This window comes from Nipponia nippon, unplaced genomic scaffold (assembly GCF_047370975.1).
Source record: "Nipponia nippon isolate SJK-2023a ecotype South Korea unplaced genomic scaffold, ASM4737097v1 scaffold_4, whole genome shotgun sequence".
In the NCBI taxonomy this organism is placed as follows: Eukaryota; Metazoa; Chordata; class Aves; order Pelecaniformes; family Threskiornithidae; genus Nipponia; species Nipponia nippon.
This window is the reverse complement of record NW_028262358.1, coordinates 33530362-33548283: the sequence shown is the minus strand read 5'-3', so window position 1 is coordinate 33548283 and position 17922 is coordinate 33530362. Positions and strand designations below refer to the sequence as shown.

The following is a 17922-nucleotide window of genomic DNA, read 5'->3' as shown; positions in this document are numbered from 1 at the left end:
GTCATTTAATTTGTTTAGCGTTACTCTTCCATACCTTACCATGAATGAAAATTGTAACTAAGACTCATATATAAATAAAACACTAGTCAAAACTTTTTAAGACTTAAAAAAAAAAAAAAAAGGGTAAAGCTTAGGGTTTTCTTTCTTGGAATTGTAAAGAATTTTTTACCCATGATTTTGGAACGGACCATATATCCTTACTCTTTCACACTTGAGGATTTAGGCAAAGGTAACCTGACCTAATGAAATGTATACAGATTAAGATACTGCAGAATATGTTGAGGTGGCAGAATTCAACAGCAGAATCTGCTCTTTATAGCTACAAAAAGAGTTTTAATGACAATTAAATTCCTTTATGTGGTGTGCATTAATTTTTTAGCTCATCTAATATTCACAGTTTGTAAAAAACTAGATTAACACCAGATAAATTTTTTTGTTTTTATAAGTAATGTTTAAATGCTGTATTTTGTGACTTTCACCACTCTGAACTTCGTGCACTCATGGAAATCAATGGAACTGCTTTATGAAGAAGTAATGTTTTAACATAAGAGCTGTAAAATCTATCGCCTAATTCATTGTTATCTTTATATATATACACATATATCTTTCATATGATTTAATAAATTTATATGAATTAACATTTATAGGTGCTATATAACTTTAGCGCAGGCTTTGGGAATGAACATGGGAGGAGCTCCAGCAGGACCAGCTGGAACTGGTAAAACAGAAACAACGAAAGACATGGGAAAGGCTCTGGGAAAATATGTAGTAGTCTTTAACTGCTCTGATCAAATGGACTTCAGAGGTTTGGGTAGGATTTTCAAAGGTAAGACTTCATGTAGGATAGAAGAGACCTCCACAGGTTATGTAGCGGGTGTAGTTAGAGCAGGTTGCTCAGGACCTTACTCATGTTGGGTTTTGAGTATCTCCAGGGATGGACGTTCCACAACACCTCTGGGCCCCTATTCAAGTGTTTCGCCATCCTCATGGTAATGTTTTTTATACTTCTATTGACTTGGAATTTCTCACATTGAAACTAGTGTCCATTGTCTCTTCTTCTTCCGCTGTACCTCTGAGAAGAAACTGGCTCCAATTTCTCAGTGCCTCCTATTAGCTAGTTATGAACAGCAATAGACTTTCCCCTTAGCTTTCTCTTCAGGCTCAACAAATCATATTCTCTAAGCCTCTCCCTCTGTGTCATGTCCTCCAGCCACTGACCATCATGGCAGCCATCTGCTGGACTCATGCAAGTATATCAATGTCTCTCCTCTATTAGTAAGCCCAAAACTGGACACAGTACTCCAGCTGCTATCTCACAAGTGCAGAGTAGAGGCAAACAGTGATTTTCCTCAACCTGCTGGCTACACTCTTGCCCAATATGCAGCTGGCTTCCTTTGCTACAAGGGCATAATTCTGATTCATGCTCAATTAGTTGTTGAGCAGGACACCAGGTCATTTTCTGCAAAACTGCTTTGTGGCCAGTCAGCGCCAAGGCTGTACTGCTGCATGGAGTTGTTCTGTTCCAGATAAAGGACTTGAACTTCATGAGGTTTCTGTCAGCTCATTTTTCAAAATTATGGTATTATATATATTGAGAAGCAAGGGGTGAAACTATTAATATTTTATTTTTTTTTAGCAAGAAAATAATTGTGGCATAAAAGTGCCTAAAGCTGTGGGTTTATAAACTTATTGACCCTTTGAAAGTCAAACTATTAAAATTAAAAAAAAAAAAATCTTTGAGTACATGACAGAATCCCTTTAAAGTGATTTAGCCTTAACTGTGTAACAATAATATACCCTGAATGCATTGGATAAATTTTTCACTTTTAAATAGTTATCTTTCAGTATACATGAAAGAAAACTACTGCCTACTGGTTCTTTAATATAATTTGGAAAAAAATGTTGCTACAAATTTTCTCATAAAAAGTTGCTAAAGGAACAATTCTCTTAGTTGCTACTAAATACATGTTACTTTTCCAAACTGAAATTAGGCAACTGTGAAGTTAATCCTTTATGAAAATGTTATTCTTATTAGTATAGTGCTTCTAGATTTATCTTTCCATTTAATTTTCATTCTCTGTCTTCATGTCTTTCTTTCATAGAAAAGTTCACACAAATCATTGTCCACTATTTGCATATTGTTAATATCCTATACCATTCCATGAAAAACTTGTAGTTTAGTGTCGACTTAAAATGGTAATGCTTATGCATTTTTATTTAAATCCCTAGATAGTGCAAAAATAATTTCAATTTTTAATTTTAACCTTTATGATTTATAAGAGGCAAGTAAAAACTAATTTAAAAACATTGTGGAGGCTGGAAGACCCAAATGAAAATAAAAAACTTGAGATTTTTTTGTTGTAACATTTAGGGCTAGTCTTTTCTAGCTCCAAGTCACTTATTTTTATTTTTTCAGATTAACAATACAGCTTTTTTCCAAATAATTGAATTGCTGCTTTACAATAAAAGGCTGCATTTACAAAAAGATCTGGAAGAAAGATCTGTTAAATACCCTAAGATATTGAAAGATTTTTTTCTGATTTTGATTCACTTTTAAGCATTTTGTAGAAATCAAATAGTATTAATTCAGATTGATATGGAAATAGTCAGGTGGATGGGGGAAGATAGGCCTTGGCCACAGTGCGATAAATAAAACTAATCATCTTATTTAATTATTTGAAGGAAAAGTCATCTAGTTCAGGTATCTCAAATATGCATGAAGAGCAACAGATAATACATTTTTCTGTCCCTGTTTTAGGTCTTGCACAGTCTGGATCTTGGGGATGTTTTGATGAATTCAACCGAATTGAGTTGCCTGTCTTGTCAGTAGCAGCACAACAAATCTATATTATTTTAACAGCAAGAAAAGAAAGAAAAAAGCAGTTCATTTTCTCTGATGGAGACTGTGTAGATTTAAATCCAGAGTTTGGAATTTTCCTAACAATGGTAAATGTAGTAATAATTCCAGAGAAATAACAAATTATACTATATACAAGTTAGTTAAATGGCATGGTGAAAAGAACTGATTTTATTAAGTGATGCTGTTGCTATAGAATTAGACTAAACTGCTGGAACACATAAGTAATCTGATTATCCATGAATTGCATGCCTTCATTTTTACTTTAAGATTATGGAAAACGTTCAGAATTATGTCCCTTCATTACTATATTGCAATTCATTATGTAGACTAAGGGTTTGGCCAAACTTCCAGAATTTTCTGTGCTCACTGAGAGGACTGAAACACTAATATGCTTTACTACCTTAGCTTGAAATGCTTTAACAGCATTAGTGAGAAAGATACTGTAGGAAAAAAAAAAAAAGAGCATTCACTTAAAGCAGGAGATATAGGAAAGATTTTTCAAATCTCATGGGCAGGGAATTTTATAGTGTATGTTTCCTAATGCCAAGGCAGATGGCAATCCAAGATGACTTTATGGGAAATTAAAATCATCATCTGCATGTTGGAGTGCAGGAGAATAACTGAGGAGGTCATAAATATGTTTTGACTGCTTCTAATTTCTTAAACGTCACCTGTTAGATGTCAGAGTTATTCCTCATATTTGCAGCAGGTTTCCAGAAATCTTCTATTAGTCAGACTTTGTTGGTCATTAAAATTTTCTTTCATATGATTTTTGTTGTAAAGTTTTCATTTTCTAATTTTGTCGACTGTGTTATTTTTATTGTGTCATTAAAAATATTCTCTGCCTATTCGTGAGCTGTTATTAAAATCACTTCTGTCACTAAAAGGGAATTACAATTTCTTATATGATTCTTACTTCAGTGGATAGGATTCACTCACAAGCTATTAAACATTCAGTGAGATCCTGTACTTTAAGGTTAGCCTTTTAGACACAAGAAATAGAAAAGAGCATCCTAATATTTCTTCATGATAGACTGCTTGTTATCCCTTTTTGTTTTTTTAATTATTATTTTGGCTCTTGCTAGACACTAGATTTTTAATATGTTAGAAAACCTACCTCTCCTGCAAAATGGTAATGAAAATTTTATTCTCCTTGGGAATACACTAGAAGAAATCAACCAACTAAATTGTATTCCATGAAATTTTCGAATTCTGATTATTGGCTCGTTATGATAAAGAAATTCATTTATTACTCTGGCAATTATGCACAGGTTATTACGTTCGTAGCTATGGTTGAAGTTTTTTCTTCACATTTCAATTATTAGTAGACTAAAGAGTTCTAACTCTGAACAGATCTAAGTATTCAGGTAATAATTTACTTTTATTGAACAATGAAAAGGATGTTATTTTGACTGTTGTAAGTAATAATGCAGTATGTTTTCTTATATAGAATCCTGGATATGCTGGACGTCAAGAACTACCAGAAAATCTGAAAATTCAGTTTAGAACTGTTGCAATGATGGTTCCAGATAGACAGGTACAATTACTATTGGAACTGAAAGAAAAAATGTATTTTATTTTGCTTACCTACCTTCAGAAAAACTAATGGAATTTCTAAAAAAACCTGTATTTCAGATAATTATAAGAGTTAAGCTTGCAAGTTATGGATTTATTGATAATGTGATCTTGTCTCAGAAATTCTTTGTTCTTTATAAACTTTGCGAGGAGCAGCTCACTAAGCAGGTAGTGTTATGTATTCCCTTCCTCTTTGTCTTCATATTTAAACAATACAACCCCTTAGGTTTTGGTTTGTGCAGAATTGTTTTTGAAGTATCATTTTTATGCTTTTTACAAAATATTGAAGTAGTTTAAATATAATTCAAATAAATATCTCTATTTTTGAATAAATATGTGTAATGTATATGCTTATGTAAATATATACATATATAAATTTATGTAAATATATAAATATATTTATATAAAGATATATTTTGTATAAATAAACATATATAAATATCTAAAAATATTTTTTTAAATAAATAACCATGTTAATTCATGTATATTTTTTCACATAAACACATTTGTTTAATTGTTAAAGAATGATAGTTTGAAGTTGCAAACGGATGAACAGCCAGGTAAAAATTAACCTGGTGATGTCATTTTTCTGTAAGAATTATCTAAGGCTATAGAAAGTAGTTGGAAATTGGAAACCGCAGGAGGAATGTCTCAAGTTTGATTTAAGTTGCCCTTCTCCCCATAGCACTGCTTTGATCTGAGGTCTTGGCTTTAAGCTGCCTCAGTTGGAAAGACTGAGTCTGGAATGGAACTATCATTTTTTTAGAACCCTGCTGTAGAGAGCTACAAAATAATTGCTGTATGGCATTATAAATGGTGAAGTCAATTAAATTTAAATTAGGAAAGAAAAAACTCATAAACCCCCACCCCCTTTCCCGAAAAGCCTTATTATCCTTCCTTTCTTTTAGTAGAATAATTCCTATACTATACTATACAATATGCAAGTAAGGCTTGATATACTGATGAAATAAAGCTAGAAAACTTTTTACTGATGCATAAGCCTTTTTCCACTCTCTAGGTCCATTATGACTTTGGTCTGAGGAATATCCTTTCAGTACTGAGGACTCTTGGATCTCAAAAGAGGGCCAGGCCAAATGAAAGCGAGTTAAGTATTGTTATGAGAGGGCTGAGAGATATGAATCTTTCTAAGCTGGTAAGAATCTAATATTTTAGTACCATGTATAGGCAAGTCTACTAGATATTTCATGGGGATTTGTAGAAGATTAGAAAAAAATCTCAAGCATCTTTTTCTTTAAAAATTGAAATATGATAATCATCATGTTATCACTAAACAGCAGTGAGAGTTTATTGGACTTGGAACAAGTGCTCAGCATGCGAAGGTTCAAATAGGTTAATAGTGGCTTAGCTGTGGGTATGACATTTTATGTATTGACTTGTGTACAGACTGACTACTGTACCATAAGTAAACTGAATAATTTGAGTATCCACTGAATTAGACTTTTAAATATTTCTTTTCAGATAGGATGTTCTTTCCAATATATGCTGCAAGTGTTTTACAAATCAATTTTATAAATAGATTCCAGTGTCTACTCAGTGGGAAATTCCTTTCAATTTTGAATTTTTCTCACATGGCATATCGATGACATTTTCAAAATGCTATTTTTGTAGTGAGCTGTCCTGTTGGCTGGCTGTGTTTATGAACATAAGCAACTGTATTTAGAAAATATATTCTTAGTGTTTATTATTTTAAAATAGAGATTAATTTTGGTTTGAGAACATTCTTTGGATAACCGTGCTTTAAGCACTTAATAACTCTTTTTCTTTCAGATAGATGAAGATGAGCCTTTGTTTCTCAGTCTTATCAATGGTCTCTTTCCGGGATTACAGTTGGACAGTAGTACCTATGCTGAGCTTCAGGCTGCAGTAGCTAATCAGGTTGAAGAGGCAGGGTTGATTAACCATCCACCATGGAATCTTAAGCTTGTTCAGGTAAAACTTTTTTTTCCAAACCATTTTTAACAAACAGGAGTCAGAACACCATGTTAGTAGCTAAACCACTGTCTCGCTTAAGGACCTGTGCTTCTAACTTGGGAAAAACTGAAGGTTGTGTGTACACCACACTAAGGAAGACAAATCCAAGGGACTTGTGTTTTTATTTCTTTAAATAATTCAGAAGAAGAAAACAAATTCCTTAAAGCATGCTATTAACCCCGCCTTTCCCGGATATGGTAGTGCATCTGAATGAAGTTATCTGAATGAAGGAGCAAGGCACCTACATGGGTTTCTGAACATGAGTTTCTTAGACTAGAGTAGAGACAGTAGAGCATAAGAAGGATTGAGAAGCATTTTGAAGGCCAAAGCAGTAAATAAAGAATGAGAAGAAACACAGCCAGGGCACAACTCCTGCTAAGGAGGAGGAGAGAGCTAAAAGACCTTTATAAGGGCAAAGAAAAATGTAAGAGGTATGTATTTCTGACTTAAATATGCTTCTGTAATGAAGAAGAGTCTTCATGATGAGTTTGAGCAGACATTGTAGTAAACAAAGTTTTTTCTCACATAAGTTTTGACAACCTGTACACTGGTTGGGTAATCATCCAGCTTACCTGTATTGAGTTGAAAGAGTTAAAGTATCAGCATGTATAGAGCATATATGTCTTAGCATATGCTATGACAAGCTTATGGAAACCTGTAACAAGGTTAAGCATGCAAGTGAATGTGCAGGTAAGTACTATAAAATGAAAGAACAAAAAATAGTGTCAGTAACAAGAATGACACTGTCATACAATGGGAATTGTTTCTCTCAAGGACATGAGTGATTGAAAGGTTAAAGCTATAAAGAGACTTAGAGGCTTTCTAGACTACAAAAGATGTGAACAAGCCCAGCTACTGTCAATTAGTATCTCTAATGTTCAAAGCTAGCATCCTTCTGAAATGCATTAGCCACCTGAATACTGTGGAAAGACCCCACCTAAGTGGAATATGTATCCCTCTGTTACCTGCGTGCAAGAGTTTTAGTAAAAATGAGTAAGAAAATACACAGAATCTGAATGAGATACTGCTTAGCAAAAAGTTTTTGCAAACAATGTTGTTTAAATAAAACAAGAAGTTGGTTCTTGGCACTTGAGGAATAAAGAAATAGACCCTGTATGCTGGCAGCTTGCTAGGAGTGTAGTATGTTTGGTTTACCTTGTGTTGCAAGCTCTTTAGACCTGGAGTGTGTTGTGATTGAAAAGCGAAAGAGAGAAAATTGTTAAGGTGTTGCAACAGATTATTTTGTCTTCAGAATATTTGTAAGAAATTATGTTTAGTAAACTAATGATTTAATGATCAAACTGTAATTTTGGATTATGGTAATTTGTGTTTAGTGTGGGATAATCTTTAAGGCATGTTGTTGATTAATGAAGATGTAGTTATTTAATATGAAGGAAAAAAGGTGCTTAAATGGCTTTTTTGACTTGTACTCCAACATAGCATTTAAATATCTGACAGTCGTATTTCTGACATGCAATCATGTTTGAAACTAACTTTGAATTTATTATTAAAGGCAGTTAACTCATGTTCTGATGATCTTTCTTTATGCCAAAACACTTCCCTATACACATTCTTCTTTAAAGAGCAAACTTAACAAATGCAGCAGACTAAGAACACAAGAGATAAATAGACAATCACTAAACAATTATAAATTGACAAGCTAGAAAGGTAACTAGAGCATTGTTGCTCTTCTGTCTTTTTGTTCTACTCTCTTTTGAGAACACACTTTTAATTCTGGATGATAATGATGTTTTTAAACATTATCAGTTTGTTGTTTTCCTGTGTTCTCTGATTCTTTTTTCTGCATGCAGGCAACAAGGTGAGAATGCTTTTTTTTTTTTTTTTTTTGTAATACCATGCTTTAAACAGTGATCAGCTTTACTTTATTGGCTATATTACTCACTGAGAGTGAGCTTGTAGCCTTAATTAGTGAAATTGATTTTTTTTTTTTTTTTAAATTCCATTGATTGGTGAAATTGAATTTTGCTTTGTAAAATTTGTCAGCCAGAGAAGAATTATGTGGTCTTCTAATTTTCATATTTTACTTATCCCTACTTTTTGGATAATTGTTAAACACTGTTAATGGTTAAGACTAATAACCTTTACCATGTTTAATGGCTGAAAACTATATTGCTCTAGAAGCATTTATTTGTAATTTTGCTGATTGCCAAGATGAGAGTGTAGCTACAACAACTGACACTTAAGAACATTTTACACTATGGCAATATGTTTGTATCTTCTTGAAATACAACCTCAGAATAGAGACTTTCTGAAACTACAGGCCTTGAAGTGCTTAAATTAGAAACTATATCATTGGCTCTTACAAAGTACGTATCTTAAAATAAACTAGATGTAACCCAAGAAAGGCACTGTCACCTTTGTGCTTATTACCAGATTTCTGAAAATTTCCAAACTTGTCTAGCTTAAAAACCAAAAGTGCTGTGTGATTTGTTGAATGAGAGCAAAAGATACAATGCATTATAGTATTCTACAAAGTGCAACATTCTGCCTTATATTATTTCACAGCAAGTAAAATATCATGCCTCTGATATCAAACCAGAGGTATATTTATGGCTCTGCTCAGACTCCACCTAATTTACAGAAGATTTTGCTCCACATTCTGCAGCCTGGATCTATATTGTCCTTCACACAGCTTCACACTGATGATCAGCAGAATTTTTGCATGGGAGAAAACACTTTTGACCATCCTGCTTGAAGTCATGTTCACCATTTTATTCACGGCTTAGTATTTCTAGTTGCCAAACTGGTCATAGGAAGATTGCTTGTGCCTTAACAAATTCTATCTTCTTCTGGGAATAAGATGTTTGAAATTGTCAAGTTCATGGTGGATTTGATCTTAGTTTAGATTTGTGGTGCCTGTAGATCTTTCTCCTGGACTGATACAAGCCTTTATTCAGCTTGCAGAGGAAGCAGCTATATACGCTTCTCCTTAGAAGGGTCTGTCATGCAGGAGGACTACCACTTTTTTGTTCCTTTCAGTTGCTCCAGAAGGAGATACTTGTGTAGGCAGACCCTGCCATTTCCATAGCAAGCCTAAAGATAATATTAAAAGAAAAATAGAAAATTCAATAAAGAACTGTCCTGAACGTAAACCCATCTGCAATCCTGTAGGAAGTACAGTCCCTATGTTTATTTCATATACTCAGGTGTTTTAGCACTGTAGTGATGAGCCATTCTTCTGTTGCATTAATGTTTTGCTACTATTAATTTTTCCTTTTGAATAATACAGAAAATCCTTTTTAAAATCTGGTAAAATTATCTTCAGTTGTTTTGAAAAGTTTAGGCAAGATTTAGTTCTGTAAACTGTTTTATAGTAAACTTGCTTGGTGCTTAGAAGATTAAGATGTGAAGGTATGTACTATTCCACAAAACCCTAAAAATCAGTAAACGCATGCTGATTTCAATCCTGAGCATATAATTTGTATGTCTAATACATTTATAATCACTGACTATCAAATGCAAGCAAAAATCTTCCAAAAACATATATTTCTTAAAATATTTTTATTTTTTTAATAGTTGTATGAAACTTCTCTAGTACGTCATGGGTTGATGACACTTGGACCTAGTGGATCTGGAAAAACAATGGTCATAACTATATTAATGAGAGCACTGACAGAGTGTGGCCAGCCTCATAGAGAAATGCGTATGAACCCCAAAGCTATTACTGCTCCTCAAATGTTTGGAAAACTAGATGCTGCGACTAATGATTGGACAGATGGAATCTTTTCTACACTGTGGAGGAAAACACTGAAATCTAAAAAGGGTATGTAAATATTTCTGTGTGGTATCGTAAAAATACCTCTTGAATGATATGCTGAATAGAGCATCTTGAATTTGCAAATGTGGTGAAGTTCCCTCTTGAGACAAACTATAGAGAACATAGATGAGGTTACAGTTCACTTCTCAAGAAAGGGAAACAGTTTAAAAATTTATTATTTCAGTAGTATATCTACATTAAAAAATTCTTCGTTTCCTTGCCACTTCAGTTCTACAGTGTAGATATGCTATCTGGAAGCTGATAAATTGTAATTTAGATTTACTTGTACTAATTGCACTAGCTTTAAAATAATATTTTCCCATGGTTTTTCCTACATTGATTACCCATATTTATATTCCAGTATTTTAGGATTGGAATACTGAAATTCCTTTTCACAGTGATTCATTTGTATCTGAAAAAAAAAAAAATTATATTAAAGAAAGAGAATTCTTCTAGGGAACCTTCCTAGAAGGAGGTTCTTTTTAAAAGTAAATTGAATTTTCTATATTGGAAATGTCTATATTTTCTCTATTGGAAATTTTCTATGTTCAAAACAAAGCCAGAATTTTAAAATTTGATTGCCAAAAATTAGGCATTTTCATCTATATCTATGTTTCAAAATAAAAGAAAAATAATTAGATTTTCAGAATTGATGAGTGATGATAGTTTTCATTAACTTAAATGGGACCTGTGAATATTCAACGCCTTTTGTTTAGTTGCCCAAAGAACCCTTGTTTTAGCAACAAAATGCTAAGTTCCCCATTCCCGCTGTGCTGCTCAGGGTAGGGGGAGGGCAGGGGGAGGAAAGAGGAAGAGTTAGATTATGTTGGGAAGGAACGAGTTGAGTCTGGAGAAAGAAAAGGGGGTGAGGGAAACATGTTTCAGTTTTTTGTCTTTGTTTCTCATCATCCAAGTCTATGTTAATTGGCAATAAATTAGTTTTCCCCAAGTTGTCTGTTTTGCCTGTGACAGTAGTTGGTTAAGTGATCTCACTGTCCTTACCTCAAACCACAAGCATTTTCACCTTATTTTCTCCCTCTGTCCTGTTGAAGAGGGGGAGTGAGAGAGTAGCGTGGTGTCTGTCCGACAGCCAGCCAAGGTAATCTCACCACAGATGTTCAACATTATAAAGATATACTTGTGCCCTCATTTGCTACTAATTGTTTCAAAAATAATTCTTTAACTAAGTATGCAGTTTATACATAATGATCTTCTGTGGAGATGGCAGAAATTACAATAAATAAAATACATTTATATATATTTTTTAAGTTCTAGACCATCTTTTGTAAACTTATTTTCTTGCTCTTTCAGCATGGTGATATGAACTATATCTCTTTTGATTATTTTTCCAGGTGAAAATGTGTTTCTGATTTTAGATGGTCCTGTAGATGCAATCTGGATTGAGAATCTAAATTCAGTTTTGGATGATAACAAGACCCTCACTCTAGCAAATGGAGATCGAATTCCTATGTCTCCTACATGTAAACTGTTATTTGAGGTCCACAACATTGAGAATGCCTCTCCAGCAACAGTTTCTCGAATGGGTATGGTCTACATCAGTTCTTCTGCCCTCAGCTGGAGACCAATATTGCAAGTAAGATTATCATTGCTGGCTACTCCTAACTTTACCTTGTTATACATTCTATACAGAAAAATATTGTTGATGTTTTTCAGGCATGGCTGAAAAAACGTTCTTCTCAAGAAGCTGAAGTTTTACAAAGTTTGTATGATAGGATCTTTGAACCAGCATATACATATATGAAACTAAACCTTAATCCAAAAATGGAGCTCCTGGAATGTAACTATATTATGCAGGTAAAACAGATACTGTGTAAGTCTGTATGAATTGACTGACTATCATAAGCATGCAGAAATAGCAAAGAGAACATTTGATAGCAATAAAATTAAATTTGAAAAGATTGTTTCCTAACAAAGAAAACCTCAAATTCAATACTTGTTTCTTAGGCAATCTAAGAGGAACTGTTAGAGATGTGCAGAAGAAAACTATTTTTCTTTATCACTTCATGTGTAGGCTAGTCTTCTATTGACTGGAATTTGCAGGCTTCAGTAAGTTTTCAGAAGCATATGTTTAATAAGCTAGTGGTCTCATTCCAGTTCTTTTAATACCAAACAAATTGTGGTAAAGATCAGTCTAACCCTACTGGTAGTGTCATCAGAGACAGTGAAGAATAATTCTAATTCTCTTTTTCTCTCCAGACGTAATAGCTGTGATTCTGTCAGTCAGCTCTTCCAAGGTCAATGTAGTCATTTTTGCCTGTCCCTTCCTATCAGTTGGAATTCTACCTTGAGTGGAGTCCAAACTTTATCAGTGATTTATTAATAATAAGATTATGTGTTTGGCAGATTTTGCAAGACTGTCAGTCCTATACTGCATGTCTCCAGCTGATTTGTTTATGAGTCTGTTGTCATCTGGAGATTCTAAGTGTCCAGACTTTCCATTTGTCCATGTAATCTGTTTTATATTGACGCATGCATAACAAATTCAGTAATGCCTTTGAATAAGAGGGTAGACAAGATAATATTTTGGATAACTCTTCAATTTAATATTAAACTAGTCAATTTGCACCTAATATCTCTTTACTGTTCATTAGGGATTTAGCTTCAGATTTTCAACAGTTTAAGTATTTTGCTGCAAATTAATAGCCACAGTAAATGCTTCAAAGATTAACTGTGCAGTATCAAATGGAATTAATATATCTATAGAATTGAAGTCCCCAGGCAGAAACTATATAACTTGCAAATTTATGATGATAAACAAGATGGACATGCTATGCACAAAATTTTTAGAGAGATAATATTTTTTCTTTTACATTTGTTATCTGTGAAACCTCTGACTGAATTGATGTTGTCTTCATGGCAGACTTCTCCTGGGACTAGAAGTTTCTATGTTATTTTTGATTAGGGCTTGTTAGGAAGTGTGTGTGTGTCAGTGTTCTACTCGTACTGCTTGTTCAGGGAAATATTTCCCTGATTTAACCTGTATTGAATGTTTCTTCCTGTGAATGAAAATCTCTAGTAAGTTTCTGTCACACCTGTGACAGAGTAAATAACCCTTAGTGGACCTCCATGCTGAGGTTTATCTAAGAACTAGTGAGACCAGAGCTTTTACCCTACTACATCGTTTCACAGATTCACTTCCTCACTTGCTTGCCCTCTCCAATGTTACATTCACTTCGTCTTGATTTCTCTTCCCAGCAAGGATTTCATTCTTGGTGTGAGAAGGTAGGGCAAAAAGTCATGTTGGTTTCTGTGCTGTGCAGCTGCTTGCAGCTACCAGGATTGGGCATTACTTGACAAGGTTTCTTGGCATCATCCAGCATTTGTCTATATGCATCTCTGATCTCCAGGATCTTCCCCCATTTCCAGGATCTTTCCATCAACCAGGATCTTCACTTCCTCCTTTCTGGGCCCCTTTTTTTCCTAGGCCACTTCTTTTGGGGACCCTTCTTTTCCGCACCACCTCTCCTTTCCAGAACCTTAAGATCCCAGTTTTGCTGTAAATGGTCTATGTGCAGAAGTACTGTACCTTATGAGCCTCCTGATTGGTGGTTCTGTCTTATGTCTGTATTAATTGTGGGATTCAGGACATGCCGCTATTGTTTAGTTCAGGTGTTTTCAAAATTTACAACCATCTCAAACCAGTTGCATCTAGCAGATAGCAGACTTGTACTTGTGTTCTAAAGTTCAGTTTTGGATGTTCACCCGCACATGCACATGTACCAAATTATCTGCTGTTTGTTAGCATTCACAATTTAAGCTGTTTTTTCATCTACAACAGCTTCATAATGGTTTTATATAAAAAAGGGATCTCACCTTTGCTTTCCTCCTTGTAATTTCCACTGGCTTTCTAACTGTATATATTCCAGTATTCTTCCTGGATGACTTTTTTTCTGCTGATTTTACTTATATGTTTTTCTTTTTGGCTGTTTACTGTCCTCTGACCCACCTCATTAGGTGGACAAATATAATTTATTTTAGGAGATTCAACACTGTTTTTGTTTAAGGTCATCCTGCCTTACAAGCCTATTGGAAAAGTCAATAAACGTGTAGCTAAAGGATATCTGATTGATATGGTCTGCGTGAAGGAACAAAGGTGTTCAACAAAGCTCTTTACCAGGGATTTACATGGAAGCTAAGCAGTCATAGCAGAAGATAGGAGGTTCATTTCTAGATAAATAACTGATTAGAAGATAGGAAATGTGTGGTTGGAGTATCAGTTCTTAGGAAGGACAGAGGTTACCACTGATCCTGAGGTACCTTTGCTGGGACCAATGCTGTTCAAAAGGTTCATAAACAATTTGGAAAAGTTTTAGGTGCAGAAGTTTACTGATGATACTAAGTTATTCAGCATAGTAAGGACAAAACAGCTAACCATGAAGAACTGTAGACAGATTTTATGAGACTGAATAAATAGGTAATAAAATGGCAAATGAAATTCAGTGAAGATAAGCATGAAGGGATTCACCCAGGGAAAAAACAAACTGTTCAATGCCATGAATAGCAGACCTATGGGACATCTTGCCAAAGGGTGTTATAGATGATGAAAGTTTATATAGGTTCAAGACCAGTCTTGATATTTTCAGGGTAGAAAACTCCATAGCGGATTACTAAACCCAGAAAAAGTGTATTTGGTTCAGAAAGCCCCAAGTTGAAGAGAGTACCAGTAGGAAGTACCACCCCCAGTACCACTACAAGCCATGAGAATTTTTTGTTTTTACTCTTCTCTAAGTGTCCACTTTTGTTCATTATTGCAGATGAGATGCTGGGCAAGCTGAAATTTTTATCTGATTTGTTTAAACCATTTGTGGTTTTTTATGTCAGTTTAATTTTTTGTTTTCTTTCTCCAAAAACTTGTTACAGAATATTGCTAAGACCCAGAGCACCATGGGGAATTTTGAACTCAGGCTTGTATTTGAGGGAACAAAAAGATTTTGTTCAGATAAACTAGGACACAGCCTGTCCTGGAAATAATTAGATAAATCGATTGTCTTCCAAAGAAAAGAAGTGACATTATTTTAACATTATGAAGTGTAATTAATACCAATGAATAATTTGTTTTATACTGAATTTTAAAGTGATCAAAAGTATTCTAACTACTTAGGTTAGAGACATAATTTGAAACAATGTGCTTGACACTGCCTTGTATAGAAAGGGAATATGAGTGATGTTATCTAAGACAAACATCTGGCTTCGTGAGCAACATCACAGAATTGTAGATAGCAAATTTCTAAATTTCTGGAATCTGGTATCTAGTTCCTTAGGAACAGAGTGAAGCAATCATAAAATAGGATATTTTGATCTATTTTTTTTTTAACACAAAATAGAAGTTAATGTGATAGAATGCATTATTGACCATAATTAAGATACATACATCAGACAGATGCTGAAAATTCTTCCATGGTTAAAGATGGAAAGAAATAGCTAGGCCCCACGTACTTTTGGAGTTCTGAATATTCCACTAGATATTATAAAAATCTTTAAAAAGCTGTTCTGTTACCCTAGCTCTTAAATGACATTTATTATATAGGCATAATTTAAAAGGATAGTTGATGGTCAAATTACTTAAGTAATTTTGAAAATTTTATCCAGTTTTATATAGATATCTTGAATCTATTTTCTTGGGTTTGTAGTTCTGAATTTTATATTATTCTTTGGTAACCTGTATTGCCTTTCAAATTATGATTTAAAGTTTGAATACAATATAAATAATGCGTGTGCATATATGCATAAAAGTAAAAAGTGATTGTGTAATATTTTCTTAACGCATAATGTTTTAAAATATTTTCAGTCCATTAATCTTCTGGAGGGCTTGATTCCATCGAAGGAAGAAGGTGGTTTATCAACTATATTTCATCTGCATAAATTATTCTGCTTTGCAATAATGTGGAGTTTAGGTGCCCTTCTGGAGTTAGACAGTAGAGATAAACTTGAAGCCTTCATTAGAGCTCATGATAACAAATTAGACTTACCAGAAATCTCCCCTGGCACCAGTCAAACGATGTATGAGTTTTATGTCACTGATTATGGTAAGAAAAAGCACTAATATTCTTTTTTATACTGGCATTTTAAAACTAAGTATAGCTTCTTTGAAATTTAAAATTACTCCTTCAGTCCTTATTATACAGTCATATGAGCAGAGATTTTTGATGACAGTAATAGTAGTAACACAGATTCTGTATGCAGTGCCTCTGTGGAGATGAGAAGTCAGAAACAAGGGATAGAGTGCTCCCTGGTAACATTTTCTTATTTCTTTTGTTTTTAATTTCATTCTTACACATTTCTATTAACTTAGCCGGCCTACAATTTTTCATTAACTTATGCTTAGGCTGGTTTAGCCTAAATTAATATTAATTTTATATTTAATTTCCTCACATCTAGTATTTTTTGTTAAAAAATATAATCTGATTTTAATTCCACTTAATAGTTATTTATCCATGTCTGACAATCAGTAATAAATCTTACAGTTTATAAAACTGTAAGAATAGCGTGATATTTTGAATATTGTGAATATTGATATTTTGAATAGTGTGATATTTTCCACAAGGAAGTTATAGTTTAAATAACCAATTTCACAAAGAACTTACTGTTCTTTCAGAATATATTCTCACATGAATACATCTATTTCTCTTGTATCCAAATTCAGGGTTTTATTTTTGCCAGCAATGTTGATTTAGTGTACACATACATAATCTGTATTCTCACATTCTATAATTTTTCACCAGCAATGTGAGAATGAGTTTCTAGGTAAACATTCTTTTGGGTTTTTCATTTAGATAGCTATATATAAATTTAAGAATTATGCGTATATTTAGTGTGATTGGGGACTAATTAGATCTCATGACTAAGTATGTCCTTTGTTAGAAGTGTTTTAGCTAGATTTGAGAAAATTTATCCCTTTTTATACTTTGCAGGACTTCATTCATAATATCTAGGATTGGGTTTGGTTTGGTTTTTTTGTACTAACAAAATGTTGAACACGATCAAATTATTGTGAGATATTTTCCTCTCTTTTTGTCATTTCAGGTGATTGGGAGCACTGGAGTAAAAGAGTTCAGGAATATGTTTATCCAACAGATAATGTCCCAGACTATGCGTCTATTCTGGTTCCAAATGTTGACAATACCAGAACTCAGTTTTTGATAAACACAATTGCAAAACAACAGAAAGTAAGTACAGGATTACTTTTTAAAGTATATGCCTACTATATGAAATAAATAGAAACCTACTTATGAAGTAACTGGGAGTAGTAATCATTCTTCATGTTCTCTGTCTCTAGTCATTGTTGCCAGGTGCATCGTTATTTACATATTGGTCTGTTTTTTTCTTAATATGAATCCTCTGTACTTATTTCTGTGCATGGGCAATATGTTTAAAATATTCTTTTCATAAAATTATTTCTGTCATAGAAGTTTAACTCCAGCAGTCTATCGTTTTTCTTAGAGAAAGACATAAAACCTTGTTCTTAGTCTTTACACCATATTCATTTTTCTGATTTGTGCTTTCTGGAATAGGGAAACAAGGAAAATAAATTTCACAAGGCAGTTCACTAAAAACCTGATATTGCTAGCCTTTACTCTATTTCTTTCTCTCATTAGGAAAACTGTAGTTAACTAATTTTTTAAACTGCAGTTACTAATTTTTTTGTCTCATTAGTTAACTGTAGTTCCAGCCAGTGCTGGAACCTGTTTTTTCTGTA

The 17922-nt window shown here is 33.6% G+C and overlaps 1 protein-coding gene across 1 annotated transcript in view; it reads left to right on the top strand.

Annotated features, from left to right (window-relative positions):
* DNAH8 (dynein axonemal heavy chain 8) overlaps positions 1-17922 on the top strand; it is a 143641-nt gene that overhangs the window by 62628 nt on the left and 63091 nt on the right. Inside the window, exons 43-53 of the mRNA XM_087774061.1 lie at positions 648-826; positions 2759-2946; positions 4311-4397; positions 4496-4603; positions 5454-5588; positions 6224-6385; positions 9965-10211; positions 11558-11799; positions 11880-12020; positions 16015-16252; positions 17250-17392. Of these exons, the coding sequence (XP_087630187.1) occupies positions 648-826; positions 2759-2946; positions 4311-4397; positions 4496-4603; positions 5454-5588; positions 6224-6385; positions 9965-10211; positions 11558-11799; positions 11880-12020; positions 16015-16252; positions 17250-17392 (1870 nt within the window). The remainder of the gene's footprint in view (positions 1-647; positions 827-2758; positions 2947-4310; positions 4398-4495; positions 4604-5453; positions 5589-6223; positions 6386-9964; positions 10212-11557; positions 11800-11879; positions 12021-16014; positions 16253-17249; positions 17393-17922) is intronic.